This window comes from Lutra lutra, chromosome 8 (assembly GCF_902655055.1).
Source record: "Lutra lutra chromosome 8, mLutLut1.2, whole genome shotgun sequence".
NCBI classification, from domain to species: Eukaryota; Metazoa; Chordata; class Mammalia; order Carnivora; family Mustelidae; genus Lutra; species Lutra lutra.
This window is the reverse complement of record NC_062285.1, coordinates 56026598-56049544: the sequence shown is the minus strand read 5'-3', so window position 1 is coordinate 56049544 and position 22947 is coordinate 56026598. Positions and strand designations below refer to the sequence as shown.

General features: G+C 49.5%; 1 protein-coding gene across 1 annotated transcript; it reads right to left on the bottom strand.

The window, feature by feature from the left end:
* Positions 1-7590: 7590 nt before the first annotated feature.
* KRT77 (keratin 77) lies at positions 7591-21068 on the bottom strand. The gene is made up of 9 exons (XM_047740465.1): positions 20426-21068; positions 14961-15175; positions 13795-13855; positions 13188-13283; positions 12053-12217; positions 10556-10681; positions 10216-10436; positions 9767-9801; positions 7591-9162 (listed from the first exon to the last, which is right to left on the bottom strand). Exons 1-9 carry the CDS (start codon positions 20996-20998, stop codon positions 8852-8854), a joined length of 1803 nt encoding a protein of 600 aa, XP_047596421.1. The 5' UTR covers positions 20999-21068; the 3' UTR covers positions 7591-8851.
* Between the last annotated feature and the right edge of the window lie 1879 nt (positions 21069-22947).

Here is a 22947-nt window from a genome sequence, read left to right as displayed (position 1 = left end):
CGCTGAGACAGATGCTATTATGCTGCCCAGTTTTAACACAGGGAAACTGAGGCACTGAAGCTCAAGTTTACAGAGGCAGTAAAGGGGCATGGAGGGGACTTGAACTGAGGATGCTGAGTGACAGTGTGCAGAATCCTAACCAGCAGTGTTGTATGACACCACGGCGATGATTTTGGGGTGTGCTGGCCACTGCATGTAAAGCCAGACGACACAGCCAGCTTCCCACCTCAGAGAGCTCCAAAGGCAAGAGGCCCGTTCCATCCCTTCAAATCCTTAGTCCCAGGCATATGCAGGCACTTGCAAAGCACCTCAACTCACTCTCAGAAGGGGAGATCACAGGCACAGAGTTCAGTGGGGAGGTTTCACTTCTATCCAGGTGCAAGAGTGTCCCAACTGTGACCGACCAGGAAACCACCAGGGCCCTCCCGGAGAAATACCCCTTGATCAATCTTAATGAACAAGTGAGTGGGGTTGAGACTGGGAACGACCTGAACCCCACATAGACTTCCATTCTGCGACTCCTTAGAAGCCCAGCCTGCTACCCACCCTTGCACATGAACACAGAACTGAAGAGTCGGTGAGAAGCCAGTGCTAAGTCCAGCCGCCTCTGCAAAGCTCTGAGTGGTAAATCTCAGGCCTGTGCAGAAGGTCCTCACTGTGGAATACAAGATATGGGGAGAAGGGGGCTCCTGCAAAGACCCTCCAGCCAGGGCCCTGTGTTCCTAAAGCAACACAGCTACATGTCAGTCCTCCCCAGCCCGTACCTCACTGCTAAGGCTTGTCCCTACTCTTTTCCCAGTTTTTGCACACACCGGCCTCCAGAAGGTCCCCTTCCCTTCTCCACTGATCCCCCTCTCGCCCCCCATCTTTGAGACTCTGTAGTCTGGGACTCGGTCCTAACACTAACATCCGTGGGCTGCTAAACCAACCATGTGTCTGAAGAATGAGTAATTCAGATCCTGTTCCCAACTAGGAGTAATGGGACCTGGGATGGTCTTGGCATAGTAATGACTGTTGCCTAACCATCTCCTGACAGGCAATCAAAATTCTTTTGGTTAAGCATACTCCCCTGGGAGACACGTCGCCCTGCACATTGATTCCTTCCAGCAGTTTGGAGGGGTGTGTGCCTGGGTGTGCATGCGTGTGTGTGTGTGTGTGTGTGTGTGTGTGTGCATGTGTACATGTGTGTGTTTATTCTCTCAACTTTGGCAGCCAACAACAGATCTCTCAGGGGCCCATGCTCCCATCCCCAAACTGAGAAACTGACACTGGAAAAAAAGAGATGGACAGGCATTTGCTAGACAATTGACAGAGCTGCAAAACTGACTGTAGGGGGTATCGTGAGGAGGGAAAGTCAGAGGGAAAAGAAGAAATGAGAAGGCATAAAAATCACCGTCAGTGGACACTTGTGCACTTCACCTGACTGAGGACATACACCAACACCACCCCACGGGAGCAGCGAGAATGAAGCAGTCAAACTGTTTGGACCCATTTTACAAAGTGGAGAATCGAGGTGCAGGGAGGTGAGGGGACTTGCTTAGACACTCCAGCCCAGAAAACACACATCAGAACTATATGTGCACTAGAACCCTGGTCCCCTGGTTTCAGTTCAAGTGTTCTTCTAAACCTGAGAAGGGGCGCAAGGACGGGCAAGTGGAATGGTGTCCGACAATTACAGCATGTTCCCATCTTCAGGGACTCAAAGACCACACCATCTAAGCCACCAATCAAACAAGGTCCCTTGCCCTCCCTTTGCCCTGAGAAGGCAGACTCAAAGAGGTCAAAAAATGTGTCTAAGTCATGTAGTTCATTCCTGGGAATTGTCCAGTTTCTGAATTAAACTTCTATTCTGTTCCCACCGCTCACTTTTTTGGGACCCCGGCAGGGCTGGAAGCCGCCATGTCACCAGCCATTCCAGCTCGTCCTTTCCTGCCATATCCCCAGGACTGTGGTGAACATGTGGCGATATTAAAAAGTAGACATGGGAGAAAGGTGTGAGCCACTCACCCTTCTTCTGGCTTTCTTGCAGGCCCTGCACTTAAAGAGAGCATGAAAAAGGAGAGAGGCACCCATACCCACAGACACCGACTACATGCTAGGAGCCATAGCTCATCTAAAGATCATCCAAGGTCCTCACAGTAGTCATTAAGATCAGTTTCATTTTATTTTTTTTAAAAGATTTTATTTATTTGACAAAGAGAGAGAGAGAGATCGCAAGTAGGCAGAGAGGCAGGCAGAGAGAGAGAGAGGGGAGGAAGCAGGCTCCCTGCTGAGCAGAGAGCCCGACGCGGGGCTCAATCCCAGGACCTGGGATCATGACCTGAGCTGAAGGCAGAGGCCTTAACCCACTGAGCCACCCATGCGCCCCAAGATCAGCTTCATTTTAAAGAAAGGCAGCTTAAGTCCATGGAGGTTTAAAGACGTGCACCCAAGCTGACAAGCTATGCCTGTCAAAGTGCGAGAACATGCCTGCCACCATCCCAAAGACCTCCTCATGTCATGGGCCCCTCCATCACAGCCTACAGCTTTCTTGCCACCCACTCGCAGAGCCTCACGCCTTGACCTTTCCATTCCTGTGCTTTGTCCAAACCAATCAACCCTCTTCCCTCTTCCTTTGCTCCTCTCCATCTGCCAAACCCACTCATACTCTTCTCTCCCTGATGGGCCACGCAGCCTGTCAGTGACCCACTTCAAACTTCTACTGCAAGCTCTGGGGCACCCACAATCTCAATTCCTGAGCATTTGGACCTGAATCAGAATTTGTCCATCAGGCCTTGAGAGCAAATGTCTCCATCTCCCCTGCTCTGCCAGGCAGTGGACAAGCCCCACTCTTCTGGGAGTTTTCCTTGATTAAAAGCACTCGGCTTATCAAAAGAAATGAAATCTTGCCATTTGCGACAGATGTGGATGGAACTAGAGGGTATCATGCTTAGTGAAATAAGTCAATTGGAGAAAGACAACTATCATATGATCTCCCTGATATGAGGAAGTGGAGATACAACATGGGGGGATTAAGGGGGTAGGAGAAGAATAAATGAAACAAGATGGGATTGGGAGGGAGACAAACTATAAGTGACTCTTAATCTCAGAAAACAAACTGAGGGTTGCTGGGGGGAGGGGGGTTGGGAGGGGGGTGGGGTTATGGACATTGGGGAGGGTATGTGCTATGGTGAGTGCTGTGAAGTGTGTAAACCTGGCGATTCACAGACCTGTACCCCTGGGGATAAAAATACATTATATGTTTATAAAAATAAAAAATAAAAGCACTCGGCTTCTCCCTTGGTTTTTTTTTCTCAGCTCAGTTGCTGCCAGATTCAAGTTCATATTCACATGTGTATGTATGTGTGTTTGCTAGTCCTTCCATTGTTCTGGAAGGCTTTGAAAGCAAAACTAAGTCCTCTGGGTCTCTGGGTGCTCTCCTCGCACCCCCACTTGCTCCATCCCCCACGCGGTCCCCTCAGTTGGAGGGTACCCCATCTATGCTGGATATCAGAGTGCCAGAGCACCTCCAATCTCGAGGACACACACGCACACCCTGGAACTGATCGCTGGGATGAAGCTACCACAGGTAGGCTGTGGCCATGGGCAGGATCAGGGGTGGTGATGTTTTGATAGCTTTTTGCAGGGACTAAGAAAAAAGTTGAAGAAAGACATGCAATGACAAGCCACCCAGCCCCGCAGGACTCCACCAGGAGAAGGAAATTTCAGGGGAGTGGGGAAAGCTGAAGCCTGGGGGGCATAAAGGAGAGTCACAGACAATGGGGAGGCGGGGTGAGATGTGGAAAGTTGGCAGCCAGCAGAGGAGGGGCCGAGGCTTTTTGGGCAGGAAGGAGAGGTGCTCAACTGGGGCAGCCTGCTCAGGACAGACAGCAGGGAAGGAGGCCCCCAGTGGCTTGCTAGCAGTGCTGGAGCAGAATAAAGGCCAGGAAGGAGGAAGCCAAGATGAGCACGTAGGAGAGGGGAAGTGGAGGTTGTCTGAGCCAAGGAGTCAGCCAGAGACCTGCTCCTGACTGCACATCTCTAGTTGTGTGACTCTGGGTAGGTCCCTTGCCTTCTCTGAGCCTGAGTTTCCTCATCTAAAAGAGGGACTGCATCTACCTTAGAGGGAAACCGAAGTGTAGGAGATGCTAGATAGAGACAGCAGGAAGGATTCTCTCTCACTATTGCATTTGGAAGGATCCAGAGATGATATAATTATCAGGAAAAGCTTTGAAACAAGCCCCTATTTCACTGGAAACTAAAAAGACCTGGAAAGGCAGCTTAAGTTCTTGCGATGAGGTCATCTTGTGGGTGAAAGCCTTGGGGGAGGAGGCTGTTAAGTCTATAACAGGGAATTTAGGGGCCCATCACACCCAGGAGGGAATGCTGAGTGCACCTGCACCAGAAGGGAGCTAGGCAGCTAAGAATTACTGTCACTGTGGAATACTTGCTCTGCAGGGTGGGGACAACTCCCCACAGCTGAGCATGCTGGGACAGGTGTGGAAGCCAGAACACACCCTCGGAGCCCCCAGAAGCCTTTCTGGCCTGGCACTGGGACATTCAGAACCAGTCTTCCATGCTCAAGTACCTCCCAGCATCCCAAGTTCCCAGCTCAGTCTTCAACAGAGTGTTGACCAACCTGAAGACACACAGTTTCCTGGACTGATCGGAAAGCTGATAAAACCAGGGCAGCAGGTCCAACCAAATGATGGGAGTTACACTGAGCTTGAAGAGGGCCTATCGGAGTACATGGCTCATAATTGGAAGATGCATTCTGGGCCAAAGGTCCAGCAATGGAGGGAGAAGCAACGTTTTTCACAGGCTTCCTGATATCGAGGACTCTCCCAGCCCAGAAACATACACCTTGTTCAAGGTTAGACAGAGTTAGAATTTTATTGAGCCAATGCTTGCTCCTCCTGTCATCATGTTCCTAGACTATAATCTATGTAGATGAGAAGCTGGTGGAATTAAATTTAGATTCCCAGAGTGCCCTGCCCTGTCCCAGGCTCTCAGCGTGAGAAGCAGCTGGCAAACTCTCCCTGGGAGTGGCCTCCTACCCTCTTCTGTGTTCCCTCTGGCCCGCCCCTCTGTTGCTTAGTGGTTGGGCCTGCTTGACTCTCCCTCTGAGTATCAGCGCTGTGGGAATAGCACTAACCATGAGCAGGGATGGAATGCTTCCTGGCCCCTGGAAGGACCACAGGTATTCCCCCCAGGCCTCCCCCAGGGCCCATGAGAATCGTATGAGATACCACATGTGGATGCATTTTGTGCGTGGTTAGAGGGCTATGGAATGGCTCCTTGTTGTCAGTGGGGTGAAATACAGTGAGAGGCATTTGCTCCTAATGAGATTTCATTGTCTCTAGCAAGAGTATTGTTTATACCAGGAAGCCTCCTCTGGCATCTTTTAGTGCTAGCCCCCTTGCTCAGGCCCAGAACATGACACTGAGGCCTCTCCTTGGAGTCTCCTTGGACTTCCTTAGCTAACTCCTCTCTCCTTGCCCTACATTTCTCATGCCCCGACCCTATGGAATCTCTGTTCAAATATTCTAGGATTCAGGCACATGGTTCCCTCCATCTGTCCCACAGTTCTCCATGATTGAGAAGGTCAAGGTTTCTGAAGAGAAAGAGAAGGGCCATGTGTTTTGGAACAATCCCAGTTACTGCCCAGAAGGAGAAAGGTGGGCGAGATGACCTCTGATCCACCTTGCTGTGTGTGTTTTTATCCAGAGCCAGCTTGGATTCCTTAAGCACATCATATGCACATGCATGATCCCAGGGAGCATCGGTCCACACCCTAGACTAGGTCTGGTAGTGTCAGAAGACTTGGGTTCATTTCACAATCCTTGGCCCTGGGGCCTCTCCATGACTTGATCCTTCCTTGGCATCTGAGCTTAATTTCCCCCAATGTGAAATTCCTTTTTTTTCAGGCTTCATCACATGAACCCTTAGGGCAGCAGAGGGATGAATGGCCGCTGCACACATCTTCCCACATGTCCTTCAGTCCCTCCCTCAACCTCCTGCCAGTTAGTTAGCCAACCTCTGCTGGAAATGTGCCAACTCCCTCATGCCTCTCCCATCTCAGGATCAATAAAAGTTGCTTCTTACCCTGGGCCAAATCTGTTGCGGTTCCTACCTAGCCATCTGGGTCATCAGCTGGGGTCAACCCCTCTTTGCAGGGAAGCTCATCAAATCTTTGCAGTTAACTGTCACATCTCTTCCCAAAGACATCCAGGGCCTTCCACCGTCCCCCTTTGGCCAGGTTTTTGGTCACCCACTGCCACCACAATGGCCACTGGCATCTGAATGGATTCCTCTTAAGTAATGTCCTCAGAGTGATCAGACTACAGAAAAGCTAAAGTGGATTCAGAACACTACCATCTTCCTGGTCCCCACACCCATCCCCAGTGGCCACCAACAGCTGTTGGTTCATGTGCTGTCACTGTCAGCGGCTGAACACTCTACATCAAATCATGTTTACACCCACTGCTGTTTTCTCTCTTCCCATCCCTAACCCTTGGGGGTTTTTTCACTTCCAATGTGGCATGGCTTCTCTCTAAGTCCTCTCTCCTTCCCTTCAGACAGCTCCTCTGCCCATCTCTCCTTTCCCAGCCTATTCCCCCACAGGGCCATTGCCAAGGTGCGACGGGGAGAAACCTCTCAGAGAGCAGGTAGGGGTGTGCATGGGAACACCCTGTCTTATCAGTATGGGCTGCAGCCGTATTTGAATGAATCCCATATCCAAACTGCCATCTGTACTCCTTCAGGGAAGGAGAAACTAGGTCACATCTTTTATGTGACTTCTTTACACAGACTCAAAATATCACGTAGGATAAAGTGTTAGCTTAATTTGCTCCATTCTTGAATATTGGCATCTGTGTTTTCCCCAGAGGCATGGATTCCAGAAACCCTGCCCAGGACCCCCACTGGGTGAATGGGCTCAGTCTCTTATCTTCTGAGCTCATGTCTCCTGGAAAGCCACCCTCTCTCATTCACACACATTCACTCTCTCTTACCTTTGAGTCTCTAGAACACTAGTCCCCTGTCTGAAGGGCCCTTCCCTCAGTCCCTGCCCACACCTACTTCTGCTCTGTTCCCCAGTCCCATTCCACATTCTAGCCTAGGAAAGCCAAGTTCGGGGGCCAACTTCTCTTCCCCAGCATTGGCACCTATGGCAGGTCCCACTGCTCTTGCAATGAAGGGTCTGCCTGTGTCCACAGGACAGACCTTGCTTCCACCTTCAGACTAAAAGGTCCACAGGGACACATTGCTCTGATTTCTCCTCCTTCTGAACTTTCCCCTTTCCCATACCCTAACGTTTAGATTGTGAGTACCTGAAGATTCAGAAACATGTTTAGTCAACACTGCACTCCCAGGGCTAAGGCCACTGCCTGGCACACAGCAGGAGCTGAATAAATGTGTAAGTGACTTTGGAATGAACAGCCATTTTCAGCACTAGTAAGATTATGTCTGTAAGGTCTTTTAAGATTATGTATTACTCATTTAATAAAAAATAATAAAAATAATAATTTCCAGATATGAATAATTGCAGAGGCCTGCAGAAACTTAAGAAGAAATCACTTATCTCTGACTAAACAGTAGTTTGAGGTCACAGAAAATTTTATTGTAGAAACACCAAAAATGTCAAGCCCTTCAAGGTACAACCTTCAACCAGGAAATGATGAAGGGACCCCCACTGAGCCCGTCTGAGGTCCCAACAGAATCACGGACTTGGAGGCTGCGTTAGGACTCAGCAAGGAAGCGAAGGTGACTCCAGATCTCAGAAGCAACACTGCCCTCCCCCTCCCCCTTTCCAGGCCCGTTCATTGGCTGATAGTTTCCCCTTCCTGTCCCCTCCTGCGCATTGCAAACACCTGTGAAGGCCTGAAAGGAAGGGTCAAATTCTCACGAAGTGCCCAGTCACAGAGAAGAGGAAAACAGAGGGACTTTGAGACCCCAGGAAAGGACACCAGGCCAGCAGCTTCCAGACTGGTCAGGATAGAACCCTCCTGAAACCCACGCTTGATCCTCCAACTCCTCAGGGCCTGCCACATGGACACAACAGTGCTAGGCTGCATGTGCCCAGCCTCCTGGACAATTCTCAGGAGGGCCATTATGGAGCAGAATTCAGGAAGGGCCAGATCGACAAAGAATGGAACTGTCAGGAGGGAGGAGGGGTAGGACAGAGCAGAACTCCATTGCTTGTCCACTAACTCCTCTATTCACCAGTAATTAGTCCTCCCAGGGGACAAGGACACATGCCCTCTGAAATACTCCCACCTTGGGCTGTTAACCCAGAGAACAATGCTTAAGACAGAGATGCAGAATCAGGACCAGACATGACTTCGTTGTGTCTGATGAGGACAGCAAATCCATACTCTCCACCGAGGTGAAAGTATGAGGCTAACAGACCAATGGACAGGAATGGGTCCGTGGCACAGAGGTTCCTCTTGCCAAGCTACTGGCCCAAAGTCCTCATTCTGCAGGTCCCCTAAGGGATGGATTACTGTTCACAGGGCATCCCAGGTGCAGGAAAGATGCAGGAAACCTGATATCCTTGACATTAACTCTCCATCATCCGCTCTCTTTCTCCAGTGCTAAACTGGGGCCCTGGGTGTCCCCAGGGGCAGGAGCAGGGCCAGCTGAGTGGAGTCTGAGCGGAGAGCCGTCTGGCTGTGATTCTGACCGTCAACCAGCGCCCTCCAAAGCCAGATCTGCAGTTTGGGGTTATCCACCTGCTTCTCCCGCTACCGTGGAATGTGTTAGCAAAGCTGCTGAGACCCAGGAAAGAAAGGTAAGTGAGAAGGGTTCAGGAAGGGCGCGGGGGAGGGGACAGGATAGCGCCTTGCCGGCGGGGGTGCGTGTGAGCCTCCCTCTACTCCAGGATCCGCCTGTGGGAGGTGTTGGTGGAGGTCTGGATGATCTGCACGCGGGAGGAGCCGCCGCCGCCTCTGCCGGCGTACTTGCTGCTGCTCCGGCTGCTTCCTCCGTAGCTCCCGCCTCCGCCGCCACCCGCGTAACCACCTCCGCTGCCCCCTCGGGAGCCCCTGCCGTAGCTGCCTCCGCTCCCACGGGAGCCGCCGCCGCCGGAGCCCCCGGAGCCACCTCCACCGTAGCCTCCAGAGCCACGGCTGCCGCCGCCCCCGCCGCCCCCGCCGCTCACGGTCGTCTGGCTGCTCTGCACAGCTGTAGGGAGAGGGCATCCCCAGCGTGGGTCAGAAGGGCTGGCCAGGGCACCAGCCTGGACCTCCCCCTGCACCTCTCTGCACCCTCCCTCGGGCAGCCTCCTGCGTCCTTAGTGGCTGGCCGCATCTGACTTGCAAAAAGTTACCTCGGATGAAAGGCTTCCCCTTTTCAAAGTATTCTTCATAGGAGAAAGCGCTGGGTCTTTTAGGGAACTAATGAATGGTTGAACACTACATCAAAAATCAATGATGTACTATATGTTGGCTAATTGAACATGATCATAATAATAATAAAAAAGGACAAAGCATGTCAGGACCTGCTTTCATTATCCATACACCCTGACAAGTTCTAAGCTGCTACTGATTATTAGGTCTCGTGATGAACACTAAAATACATTAAGAACTAAAATCGTAACAATTTAGTTCAGGGAATTTCTCCAGGCTTTGCAATTTGTTGGCTCACTGGTTTTTTTCACGGTGCAGGACTGGAAACTAGAACGCTGAGCGTGGTCCTTGCTGGCCAGCCATCCCAGGCCTTGCCCCCGCCCTGCCCCGCCCCAAACAGCCCACCCCAAACAGCCCACCCCCTGGGCCCTACGACTTACAGATGCTCACATGGCTCTGCAGCTCCCCAGACATCCTGTAAAACCAAAGCACACACATCAGCCAGACCAGCAAAGCCCAGGGGAAGGCAGGTGACAGCCTGCAAACATCCAGAGCAGAGACATTCCCCTGAAGTGAAAACTGTCCCCGAGCTTTAGGGAAAAGTGGGTGCACAGGCTAGGGGGTCAGGGAGTGAGGGGCTAGAGGGGGTTTTAAGCAGTTTCTGGAAGCCATTTAGCACTGGCTGTATGGCTTAGGCTGGGGTATAGGGGCATTCTGCTGGGAGGCAGGGGACTGAAGACATTGACATATCTTCTGCTTCTGATTTGAATGTTTCTACTCAGCCCAATCTACTAATCTTCCCAGAAAGCAAGGACTGTTTTCTCTCCAAATAGTCAGTCCCACCACCCCACGGGGGCAGCCTGCACTTGACCCCAGAAGCAGGGCCCACCTGCTCTCCTCGCCCTCCAGCAGCTTGCGGTAGGTGGCGATCTCCACGTCCAGGGACAGCTTGGCCCCCAGCAGCGCCTGGTAGTCACGCAGTAGCCGTGCCAGCTCCTCCTTGGACTGCTGCAGGGCGTCCTCCAGGTCCCCAAGCTTCTGCCGTGCATCCTGAAGGGCCTGCTCTCCTCTCTCCTCTGCATCCGAAATGGCCACATGCATCTGCTCAATCTGCCCAGGGTACAGTCACAGAGAAGAACCAAATGGGAGGTGAGTTTCAGGAGCCCCATCTGACAGGGCCCTGTGGGAGGTGGTGTGTCCGGACAGCCCACCCTGAGCATCTTTCTCACCTGCTTCTTGATGTTGCCGATCTCTGCCTGTAGCCTCTGGATGGTGCGGTTGAGCTCAGTGATCTCCATCTTGCTGTTCTTCAGCTCGTCTCCATGTCTTCCCGCCGAAATCTGGAGCTCCTGGTACTGAGAACAAAGACAGCATCATGGTCAGCCTGCTGCGCTGCAGGAGGCCCTCCTCAAGGGAGTGAGTCTACCTTCCCAGGCCCCACCCGAATCTGCTCTCCTGGGACAGTTCCTAGCTATGCCCCAACCCCCTGATAACACACTCACTCACTCCTGTGCCAAATGTCCCTCATCTGAGCCATGACACCCCCTACACACACACACACACACACACACACACACACACACACACACACACACAGAGTCTTGTTCAAGCCTCCGTCTTTCTCACCAGTCTCTGGCCAGACCCAAATCCTAGACAAAGGTGCTCCTAGATGCCCTTTTCCACCTACTTGTTCCCCCATCTAGGCCTTACTGCTGGCCCTTACCAACACCGGGACCTCTTCCCTTTTGCCAGCACACCACATTCCTTCCTACCCTTTTCCAGGATGGTTTCCCTAGCAGCCATGACCTTATTTCCTCAGAGGCCTTCAGCATGCCCCTTGTTTATTCCCATTCTCCTCTCTATGTCATTTCTGTATCTATGTGGCCCCATCAGTAAGCTCCCACAGGGCTCTGGAGGAGGTAAGGTAGCAGGGAGTGGGGAGAGTTGCTGATTCAAGGGAAGCTCTGCATTCTGATGCTTTCCCTGTTGACCATCTACCTCCCTGGTCTGATGCTGAAATCCACCCTGCTCGGAATGACTGCCTGTAGGGCAGTGGGACAGAGGCCCTCTAGGATTGGTGTTGAGAAAGTAGATCTCAAGTGCCAGGAGTTCAGCATGAAGGAACCAGCCTTTGATCCTTAACTACAGTTTTCACCCTCCGAAAAGGTCTGAGTCCACTGATAATAAAGAAGTAATCAGAGATGTGCCCGAAAACTTAGCCACAGAGATGTTTATGCCATAAATGAGGGTTTATTCTTACCATGGACACCATGCTGCTATTAAAATGATGTATAATATTTAATGTCACAGAACGGCATTCACAAATAATAAGTGAAAGACAAAAGTACGAAACTACAGTTTAGAAGATATCATTATGAAAAAAGCAAGAATAAAAAAGATCATAAGTGGTTTAGGGAATGGGTTTGTAGACAGGACACCTAAGTTTAAGTCCTGCTTCTGCCCCTTACCTGCCGTAAGACCCTATGGAAACTAGGGAAGGTCATACTCCACTATCTTCAAAATAAGGGTAGCCAAATCCTTACCTTGCAGGCTTGTCATAAAGAGCAAATGAGATTATATATATTATATATATATAATGTATACAGATACATGTATGTATGTGTGTAGATATATATAACTTCCAAAATAAGAGGAAGATGATAGAAATTCTGAGGCTATGTCTGGTTTGGGGTACCAAGTCTGGGTGGAAAATCAGCAGTGCTCACCTTGGTCTGGTACAGCGCCTCAGCCTCATCCTTGCTCTTCTGTGCAATTAGCTCATACTGGGTCCTCACTGCATCGATGATGCTATCCAGGTCCAGGAAGCGGTTATTGTCCATAGACAAGATGACATTGGTGTCACTGATATGGGTTTGCATCTGAGACAGCTCCTGCAAGGCATGGAACACAGGCTGACTCTTTCCACTTTCCTCCTGGGGCCTCAGTTTCTCTCTCCTGTCCCCTCAAGTCTCTTTGGGGAAAACAGAAGCCTGGGCCAGATGGGAGTCTTGGGGAAAGATCTTTGAATAGTTGTTCACCCCAAGAGGTGCCTTAACTAAAGGTAAAGGCCCCCAGACCTAGCCTCTGGGGAGAAGAAAGGAGCATGAATCCAGAGCCTTGTAGGCACCCCCCACCCACAATGCCTCTCCTGTGCCCTCTCTTCCTGCCTTAGTTGGCTTGGCTGCCATCTTTGGTTGGGCTCTCTGACAGGCAGACTTGTTCTTTAAGAAATACATGAGCTCTCAGAGCAGTAGAAAGGACAGTAGAAAGGCTCCTTGTGCAGCCATTCCCTCACTTTTGAGCCTGGGCTCTACTGCCAACTAACTAGTGACTAGCTGAGGGACTGAGTCTCTGAGTGCCTCAGCTCTCTTATCAGCAGAATGAAGACCAAGACATGGCAAAGCTCCTCGCACGACATCTGGCCCAAGGTAGACATGGCAACAGTAGGGTCAGGGGTAGGAGCATATTATCCCTCACCACTGCAGTCTTCATCCTCATTCCCTTTAGGATCCACGCTGTCCTCTCCTACAGAATTCCCCAATAGCCCTATTGGCTTCCCAGCACTGATGAAGATTTCTGGTCGGTTTTCTCCCTGTATGTGCTGGGTATTAACCTCATGTCTAGGTAGAAACAAGGGCTGTTCCATCTTCTCCCTCAGGACCCTCCCTGCCTCCCATCTCCAGCACCTGCACCCAGGAATCTGAGCACTGGGGATTGGGAGGTTGACTCCAGTCCCACAGAGCTGAGGGGACTGGGGAGAGAAGTCCCTAGTGGGTCATGCTGTGTTTCAGGCCTCCACCTCCAACAGCCCCTTGTGACATGTAAGGAAAGAGAAGGGTTTCTCATGAGGACTGAACTCACCATCTCAAATAAATACTTCAGGAAACTGATCTCTCCAAAGAGGACATTCACCTTGGACTCCAGGTCTACCTTGCTCATATAAGCGGCATCCACATCCTGATCAGCAAGCAGAAATAGTCTGACTTTATTGTCCAGGTGTTGCCTGGATGCTCACGGGGTGACCCAGGCAAGTGACAAAACCTCTCTCGGTTTATTTCCTTGACTGCAAATTTCCTCACCTCACTCAGGTGAGGGACCTGCAAAATCTCTGGCTCTCCTAACCAGAAGGAAATGTGACACTAAGCCCTTCATCCCAGTCATTCACACACAGCGCCTCAGGTCCCTCCCCAGGTCTCAAGGCTGCACATGACTGACAGGTGTCAGTTGATTGAACTTTACCTTCAGGACTGTAGAGAGATAAGTACTCAAGGAAGCCTAAAGATTGATATCAACATCACTTTCAGACTTAATTCTTCAGTGCAGGGGCCCAGCATTCAGGCCACACCCTCAACAAGCTGCCCCTAGTGGTCACCATTCCCCGCTTGGTCACATAGTATCCCACAGTAGTTCCTCACTCTGCTCAGCCCACTGGGCCCACCGTCCCCCTGGGATCACCCCCATCCTTCACCTTCTTCAGGACGACAAAGTCATTTTCAGTGTTGGCCCTCCGGTTGATCTCTTCCTCGTATCTGTAGGGGGAAGTAAGAGACACAGATAGGCTGCTGAGGCTGACCTTGGCTCCTTGAGATTTTTCCTCACAGCAGGTGGCTTGGAATATCCAAACTTTTAGTGCTAGACTTTCACTATCCCCTGCCACTCTCACAGACAAGTAGCTGAAACCAGTTCTGGGCCTTCCAGGTCAATAGAGAGGACAACAATCCAAAGTGGAAAATGCAGAGCCACACAGAACCACCCCGAAATGTCCCTCTTTCTTTTGATGTTTTACCTTTGTAAATTTGTTGAGCTCACTCATTTTTTGCAGTTGAGAACATAAATAGCCACTTTTGCTAAATTGTTTTAAAGAGAAAAAAATGTCACCTACCATGTTGCCCCCCAACACCTTCAGTGTGAATTTCATCTTGCCCTTTTGGAACCACACCCTCTTGACTTTCTGATTGGCGTGTCAGAGCGACATCAAGAGTAACACCCTGCACTGTCACGTGGGGAGGGAGAAGCCGTTCAGTTGCCTACAGGATGCAGGAGCAGCTGATCTGGCATTAGACAAGTCCTGCCATCCGTACCATTCTAATAAAAACTAGTGCTTAGTATGTGCAGACATAGTCTAGGAACTCATTAAGCATAATGTCATCTAAACAGGTGGTTCTCAAAGTGTGGTCCCCACTCCACCAGCATCACATGGAAGCATACTAGAAATGCAAACCCTCTGGTCCTTTTCCAGGCCTACTCAACCAGCCTGCTGCACACTGAAGCCTGAGAACCGCGATCTGCCTGTCACAGCAACCCAACAGGGAAGGTACTTACCATCCCTACTTTACTAAGGTAAAAACTAAAGGCTTAGAAAGAGTTGCAAGCAGTCAGAAAGTGGCAAAACCCACTGGAATTTGGCTCATCTGGGTCCAGCACCCTGAGGATAGTCTGCCCTTCCCACCTAGTACAACTGAGAGCTATCCTACCCAAGCTGCCATAGGCAAGATGGTGCCCTCTGTGGTTGTGCAGTGCAGAGCCAGGTGGCTGTATGTAGGACCCTGGTCCCCCCCTGACATAGTAACACGAAAGCAGAACATCTTGCCCCTGAATCAGTGCCTGACCCGTTTACCCTTCCTTCGGTCTCACTTGTTCTTGTAGTCCTCCACGACATCCTGCATGTTCTTAACTTCACTGTTCTGGCGCATCTGCTCGGCATTGAGGAAATCCACCTGCCTCCGAAGCTCACTGATGTAGTTCTCCAAGATGGGCTCCAGGTTATTGGTCCGAGTAGAGGTGTTTACCTGCTGCAGCAGCTCCCACTTCGTTTGCAGCACCTGATTCTGCTGCTCCAGGAATCGCACCTAAGAGCAAGAGACTTCCAAGTTCATCCTCCTGGACCGTGGGTCCAAGAAGCACCCCCACGGGTAGGAAGTCTGGCAACCAGACAGCATATATGACCTCAGAGAATCAAGATGGCCCCCCTTGGGATCAGAGAGCTTCCCTTTCTGTGGGACAAGGACACACAGAACACAATGTGTTTTCTGATGGTTGATCAAGGGCTATAAGGTCAACTTGCCTAAAATTAACTCTGAGTTACTAAGCTAACTCTGGGGCGCCTGGGTGGCTCAGTCATTAAGCATCTGCCTTCAGCTAAGGTCATGATCTCAGGGTCCTGGGATGGAGCCCCGCATCGGGCTCCCTGCTTGGCAGGAAGCCTGCTTCTCCCACTCCCACTCACCCCTGCTTGGGTTCCCTCTCTCGCTGTGTCTCTCCCTATCAAATAAATAAACAAAATCTTAAAAAAAAAAAAAACTAAGCTAACTCTGATTTTGATGGTTAACCACCTCCAGTGGAGTGCCTTCTTTCCTTCAGCTACAGCCACGTACACCACAGAGCTGTCACTCGCACACGCCACACTCCCTGCCAGCATAAAGAAATGCATCAGATGCATGCAGAGCATCTGAAACACTAATATCCAAGGCTCATTTCTCTTTGTGGCTGAAATGCTGTCTGGGATTGAGAAGAGGAGACAATAAGAGGGAAGAAACAATTTGACTTATTATATGATACTGATTTCTGACCAAACCAGCCTGGGTGCCCCCATCCTTTAGGGTCCACCATGTCCATTTCCTGCCAGTATATGTTTCAGAAGGTCACTTCACATAAATGCTAACTCAGAATTTTAAAAACAAATCGCCCCACTTTTTTTTTTAACATTTTATCTACTAGTTTGGGAGACAGCACAACGGGGGCGAGGGAGACAAAGGGAGTGGGTAGGCAAACTCCCTGCAGAGCAGGAAGCCTGAAGTGGGACTCAATTCCATGACCCTGAGATCATGACCTGAACCGAAGTCAGATGCTTAACCAACTGAGCCACCCAGGCGCCCTCTTCCCACTTTTTAGAAATGTTGTATAATGCATACACATGCCCTAAAGTAAGGACTTTGGGGTTATCTAGTGTTTGGGAAATACTCATGTTGCGATTCCCTTCATTAACATTCACTGACACAGAAAATGGAGAGTGGACATCATCCTATATTCTCACTATCTCTTCTTCCAAAACTGGGCACAGAGGTCAGGTACAGGGTCCAGAGAGCTGCCTGGCTGTGCAGACCAAGTGCATGGATTGTGCTCCGCATGATCATGATCAACCTTCACCTTACCCCCACAGGTGACCCTCAGACAGAGCCTCCCTTCCCATGCCTTAGGTGAAGATAGGGGATGCCTCTATACTTCGCTCGGGTGCAGACACACACACACGTGCACACATACACAACACATACACACAAACATTCCAGAATCCTCCTGGGAGTTGTGTATGAGGACAAACCCACTGCTTTGTGTGGTCAGGACAGAACCCTGAAGACACTCCCCTACAATGCCACCCGGCCCTTAGGACTGCCCTTCTGAGGGGCCAGCCCTTGTTAACTCCCTTTGAATTTTTACTCTGGGCTGGGAGACAGTGAACACTATTCCCCATAGCTCATTTTTTTAGCTTCATTAAAGCAAGAGCTAAGGCAAGCAGATCTCACAGGTTGTCTCAGCTTGAACACTCCCCCAACCCCCGCCATGGGTAATTCCTGCCACCTGGCCTAGTTTTGTTCTAGCAGCATTGAGAGGAGGTAGACAAATCAAACAGACATGGGGTCTCAGCCCTGTGCTCAGTATTGTGGGAACTGAAGAAAAAAATTTCATGGACCCACAAGGAATCTCCACATCAAACAATGAGGGGCAGGTTAGCCAGAGGACCTTCTCCCCCTGCACACACATGATAACTCAGAGCACATCAGCAAAGGAACCCGTGGTCTCATCAGGCCACCCAAACTGCAAAGGCAGAGACTGGGTGCAGAGAGTGCCAGGCAATTTTAGTAGGATTTAATAGCTAGAAAAATCACTGAAAGCCATTGTGATTTTTTCCCAGGCCCCCCAAAACACACCTGGGCTGTGTCCCATCTGTACAGATGAAACTAGCATCATGCTGAGCTCACCTTCATTCTGGAAAAAGCACACCCCTCTTGGCTTGTTATCCTCCTCCCCCTCCTGTTTATGACCCTCCAGCCCCAGGGACCTCCTGCTGCCTCCAGCAACTCTTTGCCTGGCTAAGCATTTACCCTCTTGATCTCAACTAAAGTGGCATTCTCCTGGTATCTTGCCTTTATAGCCCTCAGTCCCTTCCCTGGAGCATCTAGTATGACTTGCCATCACTTAGTGCTGTTTGAACATAACCCTCCTTGGCTGGAGATCCTCAGGAAGGCAGGCCCATGTTGGCTTTGATCTCCTGTAGACACAAGGTGCTCAGACCCATAGACACACAGTGCCCAAGACAGTTCATAAGTATCATGGACTAGTGAAATGCTAAGGGCTTTGGAATTGCCTCCAAGTGTAGACAGCTGTCCCTCTGAATAGACTGGAAACTCCTAGAAAGCAGGGATTTTGTCTGTTTTGTTTATAATTGAATCTCGAACACCCAGAATAGGCTGGCATATGATAATTACTCAATAAATACATGTTGAATGACAAATCTAGTCAGCCCTTCAGGTGTTGGGCTTGGACACTCAGAGAGTAGAAATAGACACAAAGGCTTTTGTAGAACCAAAGGCAAGGAAAAAAGGACCTCTGGAAGGAAAGGGGGGGGGGGGTCCATCTATTCCCATGGGGATACCGGCCTGACCTTGTTCAGCTGAGCTTGAACCCTCTATGCCAGGGTGGTAATTGGCCTAGATAGTCTACACCCAGAGGCATTTGAAATATACAGTGTGTCAAATGGCCTTAGGGACAATGGAGAAAAGTAACACAGGGATAAGGATGGATAAAGATGCTGGTGTGTGGGTGCTACTTCAAAAAGGGAAATCAGGGGGGCACCTGGGTGGCTCAGTGGGTTAAAGCCTCTGCCTTCAGCTCAGGTCATGATCCCAGGGTCCTGGGATCAAGCCCCATGTCGAGCTCTCTGTTTGGTGGGGAGCCTGCTTCCCTTCCTTTCTCTCTGCCTGCCTCTCTGCCTACTTGTGATCTCTGTCTGTCAAATAAATAAATAAAATCTTTAAAAAAAAAAAAAAGGGGGGGGAAATCAGGAAAGGCTCCGCTAAGATAGTGGCATCTGAGAAAAGACCTGAAGGAGGTGAGGGAGCAAGCCAGACCACTCTCAGGAAGGAGCAGTTCAAAGCAGAGGGAATGGCAAGAGCAAAGGTCCTGAGGCAGGCATGGGGGTGCTAGAGGGTTCAGGAATGCAATAGTGTCCTGGTAAGCAAGAGAGAAACAGGAAAGGAGCACAGAGGGAGTGAAGGGTCACTGCAAGCAATGAGTTTGTACCTTGGGGAGCTAAATTCCAGCCCTCACTCTGTTGACCAAAATTTGCAGCTTGAGAGATGTTCTACCCAGTGGTGGCAATGTTGCCTAATTCTCACAAATGCAATCCAGGAGTGAGCAGCAGCTGTGGGGCAGAGGCTAGATCACACAGGGCCTTATAGGATCTTTGCTTTTATTCCAAATGAGACGAACAGCCAATGGAGGATTCAAAAAGAGAAGTGATACAATGATACAATGTTCTTAAATGGTAGCTCTTGTGTGACTCTGAGAATGGACTACATGAGGGTAAGGGTGAAAGGAGAAAGACCAGATAAGAAAGTAGAGTCAAGAATCCACTGCAGTAGAAGGCTTCTCCCTCCCAGCTATGCTAGAGTCCTCCTGGATGAGGTCTCTTTCTTCATGGTTATGACAAGTCTTAGGGAAGGTCAGCTTGTCACAGTCACCTACAACTTGGCCTTTGCCCACAGCCCCATGTCATAAAATGTAACAAATGTCCTATATTAATGGTAAGAACCACAATCTCTCAGGAGATCAGGTGCCAGTAGCCCATGGCCATTTCACTGACCTTCAGTCGTCTCTTCTCTCACCTCCTCCTTAACTTAGTCTTGACCTCCAGTGGTGTCTCCTTCACCTGTCACCTCCTTACACCAGTCAAGCCTTCCCAGTCCCTGCCCATGCCTGAGGTATGAAAATGTTCAGCCAAATTTCCCACCCAAGGTGATCAGAAGTAGCCAGAAGCACTTTGTTCTATTCAACTCCCATTTGGCTATCTTTGGGCCTCAATACTCTTACCCTTCCTGCCCCAGCTCACACACTCTGTCCTTTCCCAGAATCTACCCAGATATCAGACTGGATATCCACAGCCCAGTGGTCAACTTTAGCCATGGGTAATCTGCAGTCAGACCACAGGTCAAGCTCTGGCCCCAACACTGGATTCCTATGGGACTGAGGGAAAGTCACTGAGCATCCAGGGGTCTTTGTGCCCCAGGGTGCTTCCCACTACATCACCAAGAACAAAGACATTTCTGGGGAGCCTACAGGGGTACTGTGCCTCCAACTCTGGACAAAAGGAAATGCTGGAGGAAGGTCCTTATCATAGGCCTCTACCAGCCTCTGCTTGCTGATCTGTGTCTGGACCAGCCCTAACATGAGGTATAATTAAAGAACTAGAGAAAGGGGCTATGATGACTCCATCTGGCCCATTCTTGGCCTTGGATAAACTAAAACAAGGAACAGTGATAGAATCCTACCTAGTATGCTATTCACTTTAGCCCCTAGTAATACCCTCAGAGCATTCGTCTAGACTGTGCCATGGCTCCTTGAGGCTGGTACCTGTGTTCTTGTCACTGTGTAGCACCTGACACTGTATCTGACATATAGTAGATGCTTAGTAAATGTTTGTGGGATGGATGTGTGGATGGATGGATGGATGTGTGGATGGATGGATGGCTGGATGGATGAGGGGATGGGTAGATGAAAGAGTGGATGGGTGGATGGGTGAGTGGGTAGATGGAAAGTGAATAATGGTGAACGAGAATAAAGTCACTACACCATGTATTTTTTCTGTGGGACATTTTCACACTCTTACCTCCTTTCAGGCCAAAAGGAAAAGACAAATCCCCTCAGGAAGTCAAATTGAGTCCTAATGAAATAAATGCTTTCTTAAGGTCTCAGAACATATACTTCTGGAAGTGCTTGTCACCACCAAACTGAGATAATACAAGGTGGTAAGAGGTGGCAGGGGCACAAGGCCCTCTCAATTATTTGATCAGGGGCCAGAGATCCCCTGCCCTTGAGGTACTCACCTTGTCAATGAAGGAAGCAAACTTGTTGTTGAGGACCATAATCTGCTCCCTCTCCTGGGTCTTGACTCTCTGAATTTCAGGGTCCACCTCCAAGTGAAGTGGCTGAAGGAGGCTCTGGTTAATAGTCACCTCTTGGATGCCCCCTGGGGGACAGGAAGGACCAAAGCCCCCAAGCCCAAAATTGCTACCCCCCAAACCACCTCCTCCATAGCCACCACCTCCAAAGCCACCACCCCCAAAGCCACCACCTCCAAAGCCACCTCCCCCAAAACTTCTGCCCCCTCCTCCAAATCTCCCTCCTGCGCCCCCACCCTGGCAGAAACCACTGGCACTTCTTCCCACTAAGCTAATAGAGATGCTTTTACTGCCTCCCAGGTTGTAGAGGCTCCTAGAACCAAACCCCCTGGCATGGCTCCCATACCCGCCACCACCACCACCACCACACCTGCCTCGGACCTGACACACAGACCCCACAGCCCGACTCCCACCGCCAGAGCCTGCAGAAGAGCCTGTGCTATAGAACCGCCTGCTCCTGGAGCTAAATGCTGACTGAGAGCTAAATTGGCGGCTCATGGTTACTAGAACATCCAGAGAAGCAGCCAAAAGAAAAGTCCCGGCTGGAAGGAGGCAAAGACCCAGGAGGAAAAGAGCTATGACTCCTTTGACAAGAGAGCTGGCTTAGTCCATATATATACATGCATTCGCTGGGCTGGGCACCTTCCGAATCCTGGGAGGGGAATATTTATGTTTAGTTTGCCTGCCAGCAACATCTGTTTAAAACCTCACACCTATGAGTTGCAGAAATTGTACTGTAGATAAACTTCCCCAACTTGATCATTTATCATTCATCTCTTGCCATTTAGAGATCAGAGTGCAATAATCTCTCAGGACCGAGTTGCTGGAAACTCCTATACAGTTTCCCCCAAATCATTAGCTGATACCTTCCTGAGAAACGCCACCGTTGAATTGTTTGTCTTGGGGTGTGACCAGGGAGATCTGGGGCAAAGCTAGGGGTTGTCTAGCTGCCTTGTGATCACAGCTGGGACAGAGGTAGAACAGGTAATGCCATAGCATTATCTTGATCAGATGAAAGTTTTGTTCTCCCCTCCCCTCCCCCTGCTTCTGCTCCCTATTGTTACTGATCACCACCATGCACATCCCAAATTTTAATCACATGAAAACAGTATTGTGGTCATTGAGTGCAAGTGAAAGCCAGGAGACTCTGCCCAAGACTGTTCGCATTTTGCTGGGTGCATCATGTGCTGTTCTGTGTGCCTCAGGCTCCTCCTCTGCAAAGAAGATGAGCTCTTATAGCAGTGAAGGTCTGTGGTTGCAGATGCACTGAGCATCTCTCAGGACTAAACATAGTCTTCTAGACCAGAAGACAAACTATCATGAAATCTCTTTTTTTTATGTCCAATGTATTTGAGACCAATGCTTTTGTAAAATAAAATTTTAAAAATTTCCCTTAAGAGGAGAATTTTTCAAAGATATACAATAAATGGGCCCCAATTTTTTATTTTTAAGTTCAATAGACATAAAGTTGTTCTATTGTAAATGGGAAAAATTAATTAAGTTTCTAAATGGTTATTCTCACATTCTGTATTTATCTCTTCTCAAAGTTGTAACAAAGTGCCCTGGACCAACACTAGTGTATGGGCCCAAATTCTGGAAAGCACTGCCAGCAAGCCTGGAATGAAGCTCTTTCATTGAGCATCAGTGTCATCCAACAAAAATGTGTGTTTGCTCTCTGAACTCAAATGGACGGTGGCTTTCAGCTGAAACTTAATAATAATAAAATAATAATAATAATAATAATAAATGTGGGAGAAATAGCCTTAAATGTCCAGAGTCTGAAAAATGGCTAAACGTTTGCTTGCCCATTTAGATACAACTATTTAAACTTATCTGTAAGGAGACTGAATGGCAGCATTGTTGAAAACGCTTATGATACAAGGTTAAATGAAGAAAGCTAAATATACACCAGTGTGTCTGCACTATGAACTCATAAAACTTAAGAATGCACAGAAGGGAGGCTTAAAAAGTAACCAAAAAAGTACATCAACTTATTGAGAATTATAGGAGGGTTTTTTCCTAATATTTTAAATGTCCTTTTCCTTTGTATTTATGCAATAAGTAAATATTTTCACAAAAGTTGGAACTGAAACCACAGCGGCCAACAACTACAGAGGTGGGAAAGGTGGGTGGTGGGAAAGAACAAGACAGGTGTCGTGGAGCTGCAGTGAGGAGAAGGCACCTTAGGCTGGGAGGGGCTCTGTGGGCAGCTTCAAGTCTCCCCACCTTATCTGCTCAGTAATTGCTTTAGTGGACTGTCTCCAGGAGACACTGTGGGATAGACAGAAAGTGAACCTGAAATTTATAGTCACAAAAACTGGTTTCAGCTCCCAGCCCTGCTTCTACTAGCCTGTGATCTTAGGCAAGTCACTTACGCCAGAGTCTCACTTATGTAAAGGACTCAGAGAAGCTATTTCTCAAGGAAACTTCTCAATGCTATAAGGCAT

Excerpts from the sequence above, each read along its gene's own strand:
- KRT77 (XM_047740465.1), bottom strand. The coding sequence starts at position 20,998 with ATGAGCCGCCAATTTAGCTCTCAGTCAGCATTTAGCTCCAGGAGCAGG. Across the intron at positions 12,218-13,187 it reads TGAAGTATTTATTTGAGATG|GAGCTGTCTCAGATGCAAAC; the intron begins GTGAGTTCAGTC and ends CATGCCTTGCAG. Across the intron at positions 10,437-10,555 it reads TCGGCAACATCAAGAAGCAG|ATTGAGCAGATGCATGTGGC; the intron begins GTGAGAAAGATG and ends TACCCTGGGCAG.